The sequence below is a fragment of the Salminus brasiliensis genome, chromosome 23 (assembly GCF_030463535.1).
Source record: "Salminus brasiliensis chromosome 23, fSalBra1.hap2, whole genome shotgun sequence".
Lineage (NCBI taxonomy): Eukaryota > Metazoa > Chordata > Actinopteri > Characiformes > Bryconidae > Salminus > Salminus brasiliensis.
Window position 1 is genome coordinate 5,823,310 of NC_132900.1, and position 18,896 is coordinate 5,842,205.

General features: G+C 40.0%; 2 protein-coding genes across 3 annotated transcripts in view; one reads left to right on the forward strand and one right to left on the reverse strand.

Annotated features, from left to right (window-relative positions):
• The first annotated feature begins 5,349 nt into the window (after positions 1-5,349).
• LOC140545537 (nucleolar protein 9) lies at positions 5,350-13,876 on the forward strand. Of its 2 annotated transcripts, none has more exons than XM_072668334.1 (12): positions 5,350-5,405; positions 6,313-6,645; positions 7,150-7,386; positions 7,631-7,855; positions 8,707-8,814; positions 9,436-9,577; positions 9,695-9,887; positions 9,986-10,126; positions 10,576-10,695; positions 11,465-11,680; positions 11,851-11,956; positions 13,562-13,876. In XM_072668334.1, the coding sequence occupies exons 2-12, from the start codon at positions 6,432-6,434 to the stop codon at positions 13,714-13,716; spliced, it is 1,857 nt and encodes a 618-aa protein (XP_072524435.1). In that variant the 5' UTR covers positions 5,350-5,405; positions 6,313-6,431; the 3' UTR covers positions 13,717-13,876. The 2 variants fall into 2 exon arrangements, with proteins under 2 accessions (XP_072524435.1, XP_072524436.1); XM_072668335.1 differs by lacking the exon at positions 5,350-5,405 and adding an exon at positions 6,139-6,198.
• The window catches only part of LOC140545540 (uncharacterized), a 104,927-nt gene continuing 91,785 nt past the window's right edge, over positions 5,755-18,896 (reverse strand). The window contains exon 4 of the transcript XR_011978270.1: positions 5,755-5,766. The gene's annotated coding sequence lies outside the window, so the exon portion shown is untranslated. The remainder of the gene's footprint in view (positions 5,767-18,896) is intronic.

Sequence of the window (18,896 nt, forward strand, 5' to 3'; positions counted from 1 at the left end):
AAAAAGGGGCAGTTCGCTTCTGAATAAAAGCGCAGCGAAGTGAAAGCTAAATACCCCGCAGCTCATGCCCGCCCCCCTTTCCAATTTCACAATTGTGTGTCTGCCGCCAGAGGGCGCTCCACAATAAAAAAGGGTGGGGAAAGATGAGCCTTCAGGGCAAAAGGCCAACTTGTAATAATATTTTAGTCTTATGGATAATAAGTCTTAATATTTAAATCATAATGTAAATCCTGCTCCATGAAAAACTTACTAGATTGTTATGCAAATATTTGTTTTTATTAAAACTATTATTTTATTTAGGTTTTGTTAAGTTAAGTTACAGGGTCTTTATTTTACATGAGCATTTTTATTTGGTTGGTGTAAATGGTCTAAATGGTGCACTAGAGGAGAAAGATGGTGGCCAGATGGTCTTCAGCTTGGTAGTATGCAGTATAGGATGTGGGTATAGGATGTGGGTGGTGTCTGCGCCAGAGCTGGACAAAACCTGTACGGTTTTATAAGCTTTAGCTTAAGCTGTTTGGTCTTTAAGAGTGTATAGTTTTATAAGTACGGCTCCAAAAAAAAGGTATATTTGGATTTGTCCATTTAGATTTGGGCAGATCTGTGATGAAGCTGCTTAGTTTCAATGCAGCTCTTTATTTGAGGTCATGTTGTCCTGTTTTAACTCAGTTTAGCCAAGTTTAACTCAGTTTAGCTCAGTTTAACTCAGTTTAACTCACTTTAGCTCAGTTTAACTCAGTTTAGCTCAGTTTAACTCAGTTTAACTCAGTTTAGCCCAGTTTAACTCAGTTTAGCCCAGTTTAACTCACTTTAACTCACTTTAACTCAGTTTAACTCAGTTTAACTCAGTTTAACTCACTTTAGCCCAGTTTAACTCAGTTTTACTCAGTTTAGCCCAGTTTAACTCAGTTTAGCTCAGTTTAACTCACTTTAACTCAGTTAAACTCAGTTTAGCTCAGTTTAACTCAGTTTAACTCACTTTAGCTCAGTTTAACTCACTTTAACTCAGTTTAGCTCAGTTTAACTCAGTTTAGCCCAGTTTAACTCAGTTTAGCTCAGTTTAACTCACTTTAACTCAGTTTAGCTCAGTTTAACTCAGGTTAACTCAGTTTAATTCACTTTAGCTCAGTTTAACTCACTTTAACTCACTTTAGCTCAGTTTAACTCAGTTTAGCTCAGGTTGGCCTATTCGAGAGCCAATGCTGTTGCTTACATGGTGCCTTTGGCTAACCGAAATAAGTCGAAATGTGCTGTATTCAGTGGCTCTGTGAGCTTCGGGTTAAATAAAAAGCTAAAAATTGGCTCAAAATATCAGATATTGGCCAACAATCGTGATCGCAATCGACCATGAAAGAAATCCTGAGCTGTACATCCTTGTGTGTCTCATATGTGCCATCTTTAAATGACCTTTTACTGATATTCTAACACATCTGTACTACCATATTTACTTTACTTTCTATAAACAAGAATTTGCTATCATGTGATCCATTTTAATTATAGAAATCATAAATTATTGACCATTTCAAGATGGTCAAGGTTGTTTTGCTTGCTAGTTGTAATCTCAGTGTATGGAACCGATGGTGAGCAGTGTCAGTTTGTGTGCTTATTCATAATAATACGTGACGTTTGACACACAGGCAACCGACTAGCCTGAAGGCTTCTGATGCAGACTATTACACTTACTGGAAAAAAGTAGGCAGCTTGACTTATTGCCCTTTGACAAATTGGCTATGATGACATTTGCCATTCGCAACCTTGTTTAAAACCGTACTGCATTTGACTTGTTATGTAATTGTTTATTTCATCATACCTGTGTCACTTCTGTATCACCTGTTGCTAAACAACATTAATGGTGGGTTTCCCCAAGCACTGGAAATTCCACCTTTTTGGTAAGATTGTAAGATTTCACCAATAGTATAAACATATATTTTAAATAATGGTTGGAGCTAGGGCTGGGCAATATGGTAAAAATACTATATCACAATATTTTCATGATATTTTCCTGTTTATCATGATACATTTAATCACAGACTAAATTCATCAGTATTCATCAGATTCTTAAAAACTACAGTATACTCTTCCATACTGAACACAGTGATTTTTATTCAATATCTGCTGAACTAATCTAATTAAACCAGTCTAATTAAACTGTTTGTAATAAAACCTGCTGTTGATTAGTGTTCTTTAAGCACTAACAATATCCTCGGTATGCTTAGAAGATCATATTGTCACATATTATTACAATAATACAAATTTTCACAATACAATAAAATATTGTCAAATTGCCCAGCCCTAATAGGAGCTTCTTGATTTCTTCTTGACACCTGAGGAATATAATATGTATCATCATATGTTTCTGGACCACTTCACCGACAAACTAGTCAATATACTGTATATCATCAATGCCCTACTACCCATCACCCATTATCTCGTACGAGCTTCAACTCTTCTATTAAATCACTGTCTGATTATACTCTTACTCAGCCTGACCTAATCTCTGAGCTTCTTGCCAATTCTAATTCTCACCTGCCAGTTCGATCCTTTTCTTTTTTGTTTTTAAAACACCTGGTCTTGACCAAACCACACCTGACCACTGTAGTTCCGAGGTCCTATCTCTAACCTCTCTTGCATGACCAAAAGACTAGAACAGGTGGTAGCCTCCCAGCCACAATTGTTCTCATCTAAAAATAATCTTTTTGAACATTTTCATATCTATCTTTGAGTACTGAGACAGGCTAGTTTAAGGTCACTGAGTAGCCAGGTACTCTGGTAGCCAGTGACTCAATGAACCACAACATACTTCTCACTCGTGTCTCTGTAATTCACAATTTCAATTTGCAAGAAATGATTTTGTTAGTCTGCAGCAGCATAGATCTAACATTCATACTCTTCTGTTTAGGGTGTTCCCCAGGGATCAGTGCTTGGCCCTCTCCTTTTTGTTATTTACATGCTGCCTCATGGGCACATCTTCCAAAGTCATGCTCTTATTTTATTCCTATGTAAATGATATTGTAGTTAACAACCCCCTCCCGCCCCCTGTCTTACTATTTTGCTTGAAATGTAAGTAGTTAAATGACAAGTCTTGACCAAAAACAAAACAATAGAGAAGAGGAAATAAGCAAAGGGCACTCAAAGGGAGTAAAGGAAATTAAAAGGAGAAGTGCAGAACAGTGGGCCTCTGGGGAGATGCAATATGAATGATAAATGTTCAGAAACAGAATGAGGATAAGAGGGAAAGCATGTGGTTCATATGGTCAAAGGGAAATGTGAAGTAATTCTGTCTTTGTGGCAAACCCTAGGGTTTATCTGTGAGCCCACACATAACTACCATAACATACATATGAGTTTCAGTGTGATTACTTTGTAATTATGTAGTAAGTAATTGAATAGTTCATAGTAGCTACTAAAAATATGATTTAAATCAATAGTTCAGCAATAAATCAAATTTAACCCCAGTGTAAATACCCCCATCAGATATGACGGTTTGATGACTGAAGTTGGTTTTTTCAGATTTGTGCTGGAGGTCTGAAGATAATGTCGCTAAAAATGAATCATCTTATACTGTAACAATTAAAATAGCAAAAATGAAAAACAAGAAAAATAGTAATCTCAAAAAGACTTCTTTATGTGATATCTGACACTGTATGACCACAGCTTATTCAGCAGATTCAGCAATATTGCTGTCAGACCTTTGTTGATAAGTTCATTTATCGTACCTATTTTGTCGGGTAATTAAAAATATTTGACAAAAATCACTTTAGGTGGAATAATTTAGGCTTCGTTTTAAATGAATACAGTACATCTTACCCCATAGGTGTGGTAAACTGTAACAGACGGAGGGGCTACACCTCTGGTAAAGTGACATAAGTACAATTAATTGAACAGTTATTTGTTGTTTGAGCCAAATAAGCTTTCCAACTTGAATACTTCAAATATCTACGTCCAAATAAATATGACCAGTGAGAAGAGGCTGCGTGAAGTATTTTCTTAACCACACAGTAGAACAGCAAACATTAGCATGATAAAACTGACATCTATCGTATGTATCTAATTAATCTTTTAACATATGTTTCTGACTCTATGGATGAATATCAGCTTCTCCTATTGCTTCTCTTGTGAGACTTCGGTGTGGCACTGCTTTACAGCTAACCCTGCAGTGTGGAGGCTGTACTTTAGCAAGGCTAGCTCTTACACATCTCCCAATGTGGTGTTAGAGTTGAATCTCCTATGATGGCAGGCTGTGGTGTCGGTATTAAGAAATGGAAAAAACAAGAAGAGAGCTTTTCCATGCTTATTTGATTACTCAGCACTACTCATGTTCATATGACCACTAGTGTGCAACCTCGCAACACAGTTTACTTGGTCAAAGGTGAAAAGAGGACAGGCCCATGGGAAGTGGCTGACAATTACTGTCACAAAGGAAAGTGATGCAATGCCTTTATAGCAGGCTGCACTGCCATTAGGAAGGGATTGGCCCTTGAAAGTAGCCCACTGAAGTTCATACTTAGAAAGCTTAAAGAGTGTCCCTGACTCCCTGTGAAATGAATGAACATGTCCAAACATCAGTGTGATGTCATTAGACAGTGATGCAGTCCTTTAGTCAGTAGTCATAAAAGCATGTGTGTGCGAATTGAGAGATAGTCTCATAAGACTCATAAGGAGTGATCTAATCTCCCACTTCTAGCCAAACTGTTCATAAAAAATCCACAAAATAATTAGCCTTGCCTAACTCTGAAAACACAACCTGCTGCCATAGTGAGACACGTGAAGAAATGGCAAGGGGTCCCTCTAGTGGTGGGCCTCTGGTGTTCTCAAGCTGAGCCCTTTTAGTCCTGGGGGGCTTTATACCCCTCTAGCCTGCGCTTGGCATTAGACATGGGGCCAATAGGTTCATGTTTATCCGCAGAGAGTCCTATTCTATTGGCTGTACTTTTCCTAATGGGCTAGACAAGCTGTACGTGTGCATTTGCACGTCTGTGTCAGCAGTGGGTGCAACGTAAAGTAATTGAATGTAATGGATAACTTATTGTAACATTATAGGGAGTTTTGGACCTAATGTTTTTTGTTTGTTTGTTTGTTCTGTTTTGGGGTTTGTTTTAATATTTTTAACTTATGAAAATGTGGAAGTCCGAAGATTTCGTAGTTTAAAAAAAATAGTTGGTTATTAAATAATAATAAAAAAATAAATAAAAATGTAAATAATTAAACGCATTTTTTATTTAATGATTTATTTGTGGAATTATGCCAGAAAGATAAAAAAAATAGTATTTTTTAATCGACAAAACGACACTTTTCTAATCCTAACAGTGACGCAAGCGTGACGTATAGTGTTTGGGTCATCACTCTGCGACAGCGTTGTCTAGTGTCCACATGTGAGCTGTAGATCCTGCCGTTTCAGTAAACAGGTAACTTTTGCACTGTTTAGTGTCTTTTTTGTGTGTGTTGTACATATCGCACCGTTTTCACAGACACGGGATGTTAACTGTGTGTCGTGTCCTGTCGGTGTGGGGCATCGACCGCAGTTTGAAAGTAATATAAAGTTGAGCAATCAACCCTGATCACTCTGATCTCTCTGAGATCAGCTAATTAATCAACCACACCATCAACACCACTGACAGCTGATAGGAAAAACATTGATTATCTTCATCTGATGAAGGTGATGTTGGAGGTAAAGGCTAAAACAATGGGCTAGATGACGGAGTCAGAGCATGTTTAAAACATCAGGCAGGTCTTGTGGGGTTTTTTCTGGTATGCTGTGGTCAGTACCTACCAAAAGTGGTCCAAGAAATGCAACTCATGACAGACCCCAACTCACAGCTTACAGGACTTAAAGGATCTGCTGCTAACATTTATTGCCAGATACTACAGGACGCCTTCAGAGGTCTTGTGGAGTCTATCTAATGGTTAGATCTGTTGTCGTGGCACAAGGTGGGGGCTACTCAGTATTAAACAACTGGTATTAATGTTATGGCTAATCAGTGTATGTTGATGCCTCTACTAATACAGTATTTCAGCTATCAGCGTAGTGCTGTATAGTTGTGCAGGGTTTGCAGTAAAAAAGGTCTGTTTTTGGTCTAAAAATAAAATCTCAACATGCTAAAGTTTAAAAAAAGAAAAGACGTAAAGTAGTCCAGACGCTGAACCAACATACCAGAATAAAATGATGAGTCCTGGAAGTTCACATAAAAGTGCATGAACGTGCATAAACGTAACATCTGACTACTCACCTGATTTCTTTCAAATTACACATTATGGACATAACAATAAAAAAAAAAAACAGAAATGGTAATATACCTTGTGTTTGTATTTCAGGTATGGAAGCGTGAAAAGGACCTCTATAACTGAGTGCATTTGTGAAGAGCATTTCTACTTTGGAGTCACGCCAGCAATCTTAATATAAACTACTTAATACAGACTGATAGAGAGGGGGCATGGTGGAGAAGATGGCAGCACACAATGAGAGAGATTCTGATAAGACAGCGCAGAAGAGGATGAAGAAGAAGAAGAATATAAGTCAGGGTAAAGGTGGGCGAGGTGATGGAGAAGGCAATGAAAAAAGGAAGAGGCTAGATGCGATGTCGGTGGGATATTTCCGCCGTGTTTACGAGCGGCTGAACGAAGAGTTCCCGGATGATGAGGAGAGAGGTGAGCGGCTCAATTCTGGTTCAGATTCCCCTCTGAGGCCAATGTGTTTGTGTGTAATCTGTATGTACTGTACATGTATCATTTTACAAGGAGTGAGGTAAGGTTTTTGGATGATCACCACCCCACCTAATCCCAAAAGTATTGTACAGAGCACCAACCAGCATTCTAGAGAACGCAGTTCCACTACTTTACAGCTGTTTCACATGCTGGGGGATTTATACCCCCCTAGCCTACACCTGGCATTAGGTATGATCCCAACAGGTTCATGTTTATGCAGAGAGTCCTGTTTTATTGGCAGTACTTCTCTACGGAGACTAGGCAAGCTGCAAAGGCATTTGCACATCTGCCTTAGCTATGGGTGCAACTTAAAGTAGCTGAATTGTTTTTTTTTCTATTAGATGGGGTGTCCACAAACTTAAGCCAACCTAACTCCTGAGTTCATGGCAATAAAGATTGGAAAATTACAGGCATTACAGCTCATTGAACTCTTCTTTTTCTCCATAGCTCTCTTTGTAGAGAATGTTCTTTCAGAGGTGAAGGGAAAAGCTGACCTTGTTGCCACGGATAGGATGGGCAGTGTGGCTCTTCAGAAGCTGCTGTCATTGGCCGCCCCCGCCCAGGTGGGAGAGGTGCTGGCCGAACTGGGTGGAGAAACGGGATCAGAGTTCAAGGCTGTGTCATGTGAAAGATGTGGAGGTCATGTCGTGGAAAGTGCCCTCAGGCAGATGGTCAGGTGGAAGGGTATGAGTTTGATGATTTTTCTTAATACATTTATTTAATTCTTCATATGAAGAGTTATATTTAATTGGACTCAATAGACTGAAAGTGTTCGATAGCCAGTTAGACAGCCAGATGGACAGTTTTCAGTAGGATTCACAAGAACGTTTATAAAGGAGCATCTTTTTTAAAATTATTTTTAAGTGAAAGTGAAAAGTGAAAGTGTGATTTGTAGTTCAATGAGCCAGTTTCTCTGTCTCCTTTTCAGAGGACACAAAATCTGAGGAGAAGAGCAGCTCCAAAACCAAAGAAGGTGAAGAATCCGATGAAGGAAACCGTGGGATGCTGGAGACTCAGGTGCTATCTCTGTGTCGAGTGGTGAGAGAGAGCATTTTGGAGTTCATTAAAGACTCCCACGGAACCCATGTCGTCAGAACTCTCATACATGTCCTCGCAGGCTGTTCCATTCAAGATCAGTCTGATACTCGACCAGGTAATAAAACACTGTCCTAACCTCACCCACGCTGACACCAATGTGTCTCTATAACCTTAATGCAGCAGCACAACTGGTCAAGTGGTTTCGTAGTACACAGTGCTTCCAGTTGTAAACACCATTTTCTAGTCAAAGTCTAGTGTATGTCTGTAATTTCCGAGAATGTCATTATCTAGATTCAATCAAGAAGGTAAACCGTGGTACTAATCTAGAAAGAAAATGGGCCTTGTGCAAATCTGAGTGTTCTTGTAGATTCTGACCTTAATGCATACATTACTGAAACAGTGGAGAGACTCTTTCTATTCTTCTGCTTCTAAAGTAAATGTAGCTGTTAACTTTACATTTTGTATATTTATTAAGGCAGTCATTCAGGTAGCTTTTCATTGTTTGAGAAATTTTGAGAAGTTGGGTCTATTCTGATGCAGAGAAACTCCTCCCATATGTTTTACTGTTTTAAACTTAACTTAGATAAGATAAGAGTTCCTTATTAGTCCCACAGTGGGGAAATTCACAGTGTCACAGTTAAAGGAATAACAAGACATTCAGATGAAAACGTAGATAAGTTACTGATATATACACAATATAAACAATAGAGGTCAAAGACTCAATACAAAAAACAATATTATTTACAGATTATTTACAGATAAATGCAAATTGACCCTTAATTGCACATGTAGGGGTGCGGGAAAATGAAAAATGGACTTGTTTTCAAAGTATGTTTTTCATGATGAAATACATATATTTTAATTGGTTTATTAGTAATTATGGTATTCAGTGGTAGAGTTTCAGAAAAACTGTGTTGTTATTGTTGTTTTTAATATTATATTGTATTTGATCTTCTTTCATGTCAGCTAAAAATCAGAAAAAAACGGAACCTGAGTTGACAGACTTTGAAGTGCCAGTATCGTTTTGGTGGGAGTTGAAGTACCTTTCAGACTCACTAATGGAAAATGTTAATGGTGAGCTTTGCATCTCAACTGCTTGTAGAGCATTTTTTTGAGTTAAATTAGTTTGATCAAAAGTTCTCCTAACTCTCATTTCCTTACTTGTGTATATAAGTTTCATCAACAATTCATACTGAGTTGAGCCTGAAACACATAAGTAAATGAGCTGCAGCTGAAACTGCTCTGCCACCTGCAAGTTAGAACTCCCCATATCACATGTGGGGAGGCCTTCATTTGTTTTAGACCCCTGACCATGAAGGACTGTGGTGTAACTGGGATTTGAACTTCTTTTGACAAGCAGACAGTTAGATAGTGTTGCCACTCTGGAGCTGTGAAACCTTGTACATTTGTTACTAAATTTAACACAGAACTGTGTTTTTATGTAGTGTATTTTCACAGCTTGAGACCGGCCCTACGGTCTAACTGCTGCTCAAGTCTGAGGAAATCGTAAGTTCAAATCCCAGCAAGAGCTCAGTGCTCCATTGTCAAAAGCCACCCAGTCTGGAGATGTCATGTTGTAGGGGGAGTTCTAAACTGCAGATGGAAATAAACAGTAAAGAGATTTAAAGGGAGGAGCCACAGACACAATCACATTATAGCTTCTTACTCAATGTATCCCTCCACCATCATCCACAGTGTGTGCCACCAACCCTGCTGCTAGCGCTGTGCTCCAGATTCTGTTGACCATCTGCCACAGGAAAAGACCCATACTGGGCAAGAAGCTAAACAAAGGCATCATGGGATACTTGACGTCTCTCAGCTCTGCTCCTGGCGTCAGGTAAGGAAGATAAACGGGTGGGTGTATTCATGGAGGGAGGCATATGGACTTATGGAAATGCTCATAGTAATCTCTAATTTTTAATCACTATTTTTTTTCTCTCTCCCCTCTCTGTAGTCCACTCCTGGTGTTTATGAAGGACCAGGCCTGCAGTCGGCTTATCCAGACAGTGTTTCAGACCTCTCATAAAGTCCTGCTCAGAGACATCTACAAGAACCATCTCAGGAACCAGCTGATGCCACTGGCGCTTCACCAGTTCGCAAACTACCCTGTCCAGACCTTGACAGCAGCATCAGCCAAATACAAAGTGGTACTTCACCTCAGATTCTGACCAAAGCTAGTCATTGGAGGATGAATTAGAACATGCAAACAGTGTTCTTCTAAATCTCCCGTTTTTCTCTTTCCCAGTTCCTGAAAGTGTTTGACGAGCTGGTGGAGGGGTTTGAGGCGATCCTGGCAGCGGGACACATGGGTATCATAGTCCAGCTGGCAGAAAGCTGCGTGCATAGAGAGGAGCGGCAGGCGAAGATGCTGCAGAACCTCCTTCAGGTCAGGCTGAGCTGCCACTTCTCTGCAGCATCCATAACATATAAATCATTATATAATATATATACACCAATCAGCCATAACATTAGAGCCTAACAAGAAGACAAGAAATTAACAGACAGCTCTTGAAGGTGATGTTGGTGTTAAAAGCAGGAAAAAAATGCCAGATACCACAGAACACCTTGAGAGGTCTTGTGGAGTTCATGCTTTGAATAGTCCAATCTATTGTGGTGGCACAAGGAGGATCTACGCAATATTAGGCTATTGGTACTAATGTTAAGACTGGTTGGAGTATAATAATTGCCACAACAGTTATTTGGGGGAATTATACAGAGGCTTGGAGACTGTAAACCTTGACGGTGTGCGGCAGACTTGGCCGGTATGATGTGTGTTGTTGGAGAAGTGGAATCTGTTTACCTGTATTAAAGTGAATTAACCGGATTCCCCCTCAGGCTTTTCACTGCAACCAGCCAGTGACGCGCTACGTCTCCTGTCTCCCGCTCTTCCTGTCCTTACTGACGTATGAGGTGTTTTACAGCTTGGGGCCAGCAGAGGGCGATGCTGCTCCTCAGGTACAGCACCCTGAACCACAAGGGTCAAGGTTTTGAGGTGGTTTTGATAGTAATTCGAAACTGCTGAGGAAATGTTAATGCTGCTGAAAGTGCTTGCATTTTTGCATATGATGTTTTGAACATGCAAAATACAAGATATGAAAAGCGACCCAAAATATAGCTGCGTAGCACACATCTAGTGAATAGTTGCATAATTTCAGATGGCATGTAGGTAGTAGGTAGAAGGTAAATGTAGGTATAGTTATTATTCTTATTATTAGAGTGGGTTAGGAGCCTTGTTTGGGGGCTTGGTGGTGGCAGCTTAGTGGACTTGGATGGCGAACTCACAACCCTGTGGTCAATAACCCAGTGCTTTAACAACTGAACTAAATCACCTTTATTAATAATAATCAAATTAAAATGTTCTTCTTCTTTGAGGGGTTTAAGGGCCTTGTTCAGGGGCATAGTGGTGACAGCTTAGTGGAACTGGATAGCGAACTCACAACACTGTGGCCACTGAACTGAATTGCCACTGCCATTATGTAGTGTATATATACATATTGTAAGCTTGAATAAATACAGGGTAAAAAAACAGGGTTATTTACCAAATAATTGATTTCTTGTAGTTGCTGAATGATTAGTCTGACGATTAAAGGGTTAAAGATTGCCGTTGTGTTGGAACGCAGCAGGGTGGGCAAACTCGCACCTGTTTTTCAGCCAGTCGCTCCCACTGGCCTTGAGACTTGAGTCATACGATTGCATCATCATTTTACCCGTTTCACCCCCTTAGCTGCAGCGCCCCCTCTCTGTCTGCTACCACGGCTCGCGGCTGGTCCAAGCGCTGGCCTCTTTCAAAGACCGTACCGTCCTGATGAACAGCCTCCACAGCCTGAGTCCTGCTGACCTGCTGACCTTGGGCACAGACCAGACTGGCAGCCACGCCCTGCAGGCCTTGATCACGTCGTCCAGTGACAAAGGGAAGGGAAAGATTTTGAGGAAGCTGGAGGTGGGAGAACAATGATTATGTTCCGAAAGGGGAAAAAAAAAACAGACTTTAGTTATTGACACCAGTATGTGCACTTCTCTTAACTCATCCGTCTCTGTCTCTCCGTCTTGCGTCATTTTCTCCTTTTCTCTCTCTTTTTTTATTTATTTTTTTTATTTTATTTTTTTTAGGGATTGTATGCACAGTTGGCCTGCTCCCGTTACGGCAGTCGTCTTTTGGAGGCGGTATGGAACAGCTCCACCATCAGCCAGAAGCAGAGCATTGCAGAGCAGCTGGGTGAGCTGATCTGAAATCGCAACCACACTATATGTCCAAATGTTTGTGGACACCCCTTCTAATGAAAACATTCATCTAGTTTAAGTTGCACCCATAGCTGACACAGATGTGCAAATGCGCGCACACACACAGCTTGTCTAGTCCCCTGTAGAAAAGTACTGCCTTTAGAATAGGCTTCTCTAAAGCAGATAAACATTATCCTATTGACACCATGCCTAATGCCGAGCAGGGCCTACAGGGGTATAAAGCCACCCCAGCTTTGAGCTGTGGAGCAGTGTACTCTGGAATGATGGATGGTGCTCCATCCACTTTTTTGGGACAAGGGATGAGGTGGGGTTGAGATCATGCAGCATCCTGACCTCATTAATGCTCTTGTAGCTGAATGCAATCGAATCCTCATAGCAGTGCTCCTCCAAAATCTAGTCGAAAGCCTTTTTCCCTGGACAGTAGAGACAGTTACTCCAACAAAAACAAGATTTTTTTAAAACATGAAGGAGCAGGTGTCTCAATACTTTTGTCAAATCCATGTGTGAAAGCCAGTGAATTGAGCAGGTTTGGCTAAATCTCTGATATATACCAAAACAAATCTAATAGGAAACAACAGACAACTAGGAGCATCTGTCAGTATTGTGTAGGTCCTCCTCTTGCTTTGATGACCATAAGTCCTACAATCTCCTATAGTGGTTCTCCACACATTTTCCCGTCACAGTCTTACAGTTTCTCAATTGTGATGTCATCCTAGTTTCCTGTCTTGTCAACCCACTTATCACTTGATGAGCAGTGTGGCTATCTGTTGTCTTATTGGCTATTGCCTTGTGGTTATTAATTCAAAAAAAAAAAGAAGATGCAGGAGTCCCTTCAGGTACCTCCACCACAGCTGCTAAACATCAGTGTATGACAAGTGTACGTCTGAGCACTTCTTTTAGACTGCCAATGTCAGATACAAGCTTCCATTCCATAGAATTGCAGTACATCATAGGAAGCATAGGGGGCAATATGGCTTTTGTTGTTTTGCTGCATCATGAAGGAGTAGATTCACTTGTTGAACAGATGGAACTTTGACACTGAGCAAAGTGAGGGGAAACCACAGAAGGAATAATGGTGTGAAATAATTGACTGATCCTATTGTCATTATACATCAGTTTATATATACTAAACTCCTGCTTGAATAATTTAAAAAAAAGTATATATAATGTATAAAAAATATATATATATATATATATAATGTGTGTTTGTGGGTGTGAATTTATTTATTTTTTAGTTATTATTCATTTGCCACCTACATTCAGTGATGTGCATATCCTTAGCTGGCTTTTAATTTTGGCCTGCTCTGTGCACTGGCAAAAATAATAATAATAATATTAATAATAATGATAAATGTGTAATGTAATTGAATCTGACGTGTATAGGTCACTTTCAGTAATCTTCCGCACAGTCCTATATGACAAGACATTAAAGATTGCTTTAACCAGACAGTGATTCATTTAGGCATGTGGGTGATTCTTTGAATTGCTATGAAGAACTGTTGTCTTTACTAAAGGCTCATAATTACTGTTAAATATATCTTATATAGATTATATATCTTTTTTTTCTCCCTGCAATCAGTCCCAAGTGAAACACAGTTGCGATCGGATCAGTTCGCTCGCCACGTCTGGGGAAAATGTAGCCTAACCAACTTCCAGAAGAGACGAGCAGCCTGGCTGGAGATCCAGACCGGAGAGTCTAAGAAGAGGAAGATGTTTAGTGACATTCTGGATTAACTGCTTGCACAGATGTTCACCTGGAATACTGTGGAGGCTGAAATGGGACTGCTACTGGTGTTTTATTTACTGTACTGCATTTTTCTAACTTTGGCAGTTATATCTTTTTTTATGTAAATACTGTAATTGTAATTGTACTCAGAATTCAGGATCTCAGACATTAAACCAGTGTTATCTCTGAGCTCTTTCTCTTGTCTGGTTCTGTTCTTGTAGGATGGTCTCGTGTTGGCAGTGGTGGTGGTTGTGTTTGGGATCTGACTGGTATTCTGTTCAAATTATCAAATTCAAAAGAAGAAATCACCACTGTCTTCTATGCTATTTTAAAGGTCCTATACACAGACAACTGAATGTTCCCCACTGTTCTGAAGGAAACATAGTATGTAAATATTGGTAAAGATTCAAAGATATTGCTTCACCGGTCCATACTGTTCATATATATATATATATATATATATATATATATATATATATATATATATATATATATATATATATATACTTGTCTGAACAGCAAAAAACTGTTTTGAATAAAAACACAACCTATTTACATAAATAACAATAACGTTTCACCCAGTCACTGTATCAAGATGAACATGGACAGTGCAACGTTTCTCAGTAAAGCAACTACAGGTCTAGCGCTTTTGCTGGCTGGTTGCAGTATGATGTGGAGCTCCGCCCATCCCCATATTTTTCAATGACAAAACTTAAGCCCAATTTTCATCTTATTTTTGTTCTATGCACTGGTTCCCGTCTCCAGTTTTCAAAACTGAACAAACTATGAATCCAGGGGAAATGCTGCTCTGCTTCACTGTAAGCTCAATGAAAGTGGTCTGAGACACACATGGTCTGGAAGAAGCCAAACAAGTAAGCAAGTCACCTCTGGTCTCTACTGCGCAGACTCTGGTGGCAAGTTTGACAAGATGGTGGACGGTGTTGGCTTCATTTCTGTAGAACAGATAGGGATCCATGGGGTCCATGTTTTGGTTCTACCTATTCAGCCTACAACAGTTTAACCCATTTCATTACATAAAGATTACAAGGCATGTTTCAGCCTGGACTGCTTTTTCAAATGAGACACAGTACAAGACAGCCAATTACACCAGGTGATTATTCATATATATCTTGATATATATTACATATGTCTTAAAGGTACAGAAACTAAAACAGCCCATTTAGTCCTACAGGATATATCAAGGTCGGAATATGGTTATTGAAAGGTAATTAAAACCTTTTTGGATACTGAAACCAGTTAAATGTCTTAAGTGGACCTTGGGTAAGAACTGCAGGAAACTGCAGCCCTTAAGATTGTTTTAACTAAAACTATTGGAGCCTGCTTTGCTCATTTTTGCTCATTTTACTGGTTCTTGGAATGTTTAACTTCTTAAACTCAGTATTTGTGATGAAACGCTCATATCAGACGGACGCTAGTAAGAGAGAAGGCATGAAAGAGAGCGAGCAGAGTGCAGCTGTGATCCGCCCTCCTCGCTCTCGCTCTATCTGAGTGGGCTGCGGACCACCGGAGTCCGTGGTAGGGGCGAAGTGACATTGAGCTGTGAGATTCTCCTGACCGAGTCAAAACTAATCCTGATAGAACGCTTCACACAAGGACCTGTGAAAGTCAAACAACTCTCGCTAATTGCCATTAGCCATTGGCGAGGAAATAGGCCAAATTAAAAGCCTGCAGTGGTTTTGTCTAGAGCCACCTTGTGTCACTCAGCTGCAGTGATGTACGGGACTCAATCTGGTCCATTAAAGAACAATAACAGTTTTATGCTGAAGATTGTTAGTTCCTAAGGGACTATATAATGTAGTGGTATGAAATGGCACTCTAGAGATTAGGTATGGAGCTCATAGCTGTGAAGGACAGTCATTTGAAGAGCACTGGTTGGTTGAACGCAATGGATTTTCTGGGCCTAACTTACATAGCATCGGCTGAGAGCAGTTTTCACTGTAGCGTTTAGCATATTTAGCTATCTAGAGACCATGGTTTTGTCCTGATTGCATACTCCACACTAATACTATGCGGTACAGACTATATACTTATCTTAATAGTGTGAGTTTGGCAGGGTAGTACGCAAAATATTAACATACTAACCCGTTTTGTACAAATAGTAAGTGATGAAGTGTTGCCGAGCCAACATATGTCTCCAGCCACCGTTGCCACTGTACTTGCATAGTCCTCCACTTTATTCCTATGATTGTTCCAGACGTTCTGAGTATGTTTCTTGGATATTCGAGTAAACTCAACTTTGACACTGCTATCTATGCTACGTCCTTTATACTCAAAAACTAGCTAGTATTAGTAATTAGTGCGCAGTTGGGACATTTTTGTGTTGTACAACATTTTGGGGGATGTTATGATTCTTATCAGTATCTTAGGAGAACTAGGACTGATAACTTGATTAAGATGGACAAAGCAATTATTAAATGTAGTACATTTGCTATGAATTGGCTTGTGATTTTGCAGTTTGAATGGTAAACGAAATGTTCAGGTCTGAACATTCTCCACAAGGAGGAGTCATAGACACTAACACAGTGTTCATCATTAAAAGTGAGGAAACTGGCACCAGTAGGATAGCACAAACAGTGCAAATAGTAAAAGATTTTCTTTAACCGTCTTTAACCTTTGACCTCTAGAGCTATGTTTTAAACTGCGCCCTAATCACTATCCCTTACTTCCGAAAATCGAGATCACTATATAGAGCACTGTTCAGCAAGATAGTGACACCTCCTTATGTGTGTGAGCTCACTGTGGTGCAACAGCAGATTGCGTTGCATATAAAGAAAAGCTGCATGTGAATCTTTAATCAAAACAATGTGATGAATTATGGGTATTCCAAGTCTGATAGGGTACACTACATATATTGCGCTGCATTGTGGGATTGTTCGGTAGTACATTTTCAGACACCACTGTAAAATGACGGTACTCCAAGATCATGCACTATATAGTGAATAGGGCACAGTTTTGGACGCTTAGGTAATTGCTTACTTGATTAGTGATATAATGGACAGTGAGAGCCCTGAGAAGATGTAATACTGGTGGCTCGGTCCTGAGGAATAATACACTGAAGCCCTCCTCTCCAATTTTTGGATAGAACCACATGGTTTTCCTGACTTTTCCAACTCCTGCCACACTAAATACTCTTAAAGGATATTGCAATTCAACCCCTTTATAGGCCAATTTACAGCCCATTCATATTCCTGCTAGAACCACAAGCTTAACAGAACACTTATTTACTTGGCAGAACATTTTTTTCTGTTCCCTCTCCCCCTGCAGTGTTTAATCTCTGACCAATCCTTCCATGGATTAACTCATTATGGTCATGGTAAGTGTCAAACTTCAGTGCTTTCCTCCGCGACCCAGTGACAGTCATCAGGCTCGATTCTCCCGCAGGACCCTGAATGTTGGGGATTTCCTGGGGGGCACTGAGCCTTGCCTCCCCCCTTCTCATTAGCGATCCGTTGATGGATAGCATGGTTAATTGTGGGCCTGGAAACGGGCTCTGGACCTGCCCATCTGCTCCAGCCCTGCAGCTGTGAACGCTTATCAGTTAGGAGGTCCTTCAGTGGAGTTACTCCAGCTGGGCTTGCTCTTTCTCTCTCTTCTTTGCTCTCTGTCCCTCTCTCTCTCACTCTCTCTCTCTCACACACACACACACATACACACATGCTCTCAGGGAGCAACAGAACTAGCTGATAGTGCATTGTTATGGTCGCTAGCCTTGTCGCTTCTGCTGTTGTTGACATTGTTCTCTCAAGATATTATCTATAAAGCACTTCAGTGCAATTTTTGGTTCCGTCTGTTTGCACAGTTCCTCTTTTGGAAACAGTGTATATTGTCACAAAGCAGCTGTAGCGTGTGTAGGACGGATGTAACATAGAAGAAAAATATATATGGCATGTAATCTATGTTGTTTAAATATTCGTTAAAATGGATGTAGAGCTGGCTTAACATTTTGGAATCTTAGGAATTATTATTACTTCTTATTTGTTCATAAAGGGGAATTCCACTGATTCTTCCCATTTTTTGTACATAATTAAATGGTTAAAATGTAAATCAAGTCATTCAGAATGGTCTGATGCTCCATTTTGGAGAACTTGTGAAAAATCTGTGAACTTTCCTTTTAATGTTTCGGCCTGTGGGGCTTTTTTATTGCTCTCTGTGCCGATTTAACATCTGACCCACACCTGTTTAATTAAGAGCTCCTAGTTCTGGGGTATCTCTCCACAGTCCCAAATGAAAACACATATATGTGCTGCTATATCAAAATATTTGATTAAAATATTTGAATAAAATTGAAAAAGCCAGATGATATTTATATTATATGAACATTTCATGATCAACTGACCAACAGAAAGCTCCCAAAATGACTAAAACTACAATTACATACACCACATTACAGACGGTAATATTAAAATTGGATCCTGTAAAATGTAGTTTGCTGTTTTCCGAGAACACCACATTCACCTCACTTGCTCTTAAACCTCTGTTTGCTCTGCTTCTCCTGCGTTAACTCGCCCAGCTTCGGATTTCAGTTAGCCATACAGTTGCCCGGCTGCTTTAGCTAATCTGTCTAATTAGGCCCAGAGCTGAGAGATGCTTAAATGTATCCCTCATCACCAATCACCCACCCAGCACTGCAGTTTCACGTTTGGTAATTAGCCCATCCACAGGGGGATGCAAAGACAGGGAGCTGTAAGCGGTTATCTCTGTTTTTTAAACTTTTTATTTTTTTAGGAGAATTCAGACACCAAAGCAGCACCCTAACAGGAGCCCACATAGCCAGCGAAGGCCGTTTAGGCGCTGTACTACAGCACAAGATAATGAGGCGAAAGATAAACATGCATGTATCGATATGATGAAGATGCCTTTGGTAGGCTGCGCTGGGAAAGGCATGTTCTGAAAGCTGAGCATTTCCATCAGTTAGACTGAAGTTTTGTGCTAGACTGTAGAGATGAGCTTTATTCCCTGACAGAAAACCATATTTTTATTAATTATAACATTAATGTTCAGCCATGCCGGCACAGGCTGGCAAATGCCATTGTAATTCTCCAAGTGGTTCCTCAATCCAGGCCAAGAATAAAAGGTAGTCTTTGCTCATATCCTGAGCTTGACGTGAGGTTGTTGGATTTTGCTTTGGTGTGAATGGCACTGGATTACTTCTCTATTCCCAGGCTTG

Bases quoted from the DNA above. Each gene is read 5' to 3' on its own strand.
- LOC140545537 (XM_072668334.1), top strand. From the start codon at position 6,432: ATGGTGGAGAAGATGGCAGCACACAATGAGAGAGATTCTGATAAGACA. The intron at 6,646-7,149 runs GTGAGCGGCTCA...TTTTCTCCATAG, and splicing joins CCCGGATGATGAGGAGAGAG to CTCTCTTTGTAGAGAATGTT. The intron at 11,957-13,561 runs GTGAGCTGATCT...CCCTGCAATCAG, and splicing joins GAGCATTGCAGAGCAGCTGG to TCCCAAGTGAAACACAGTTG.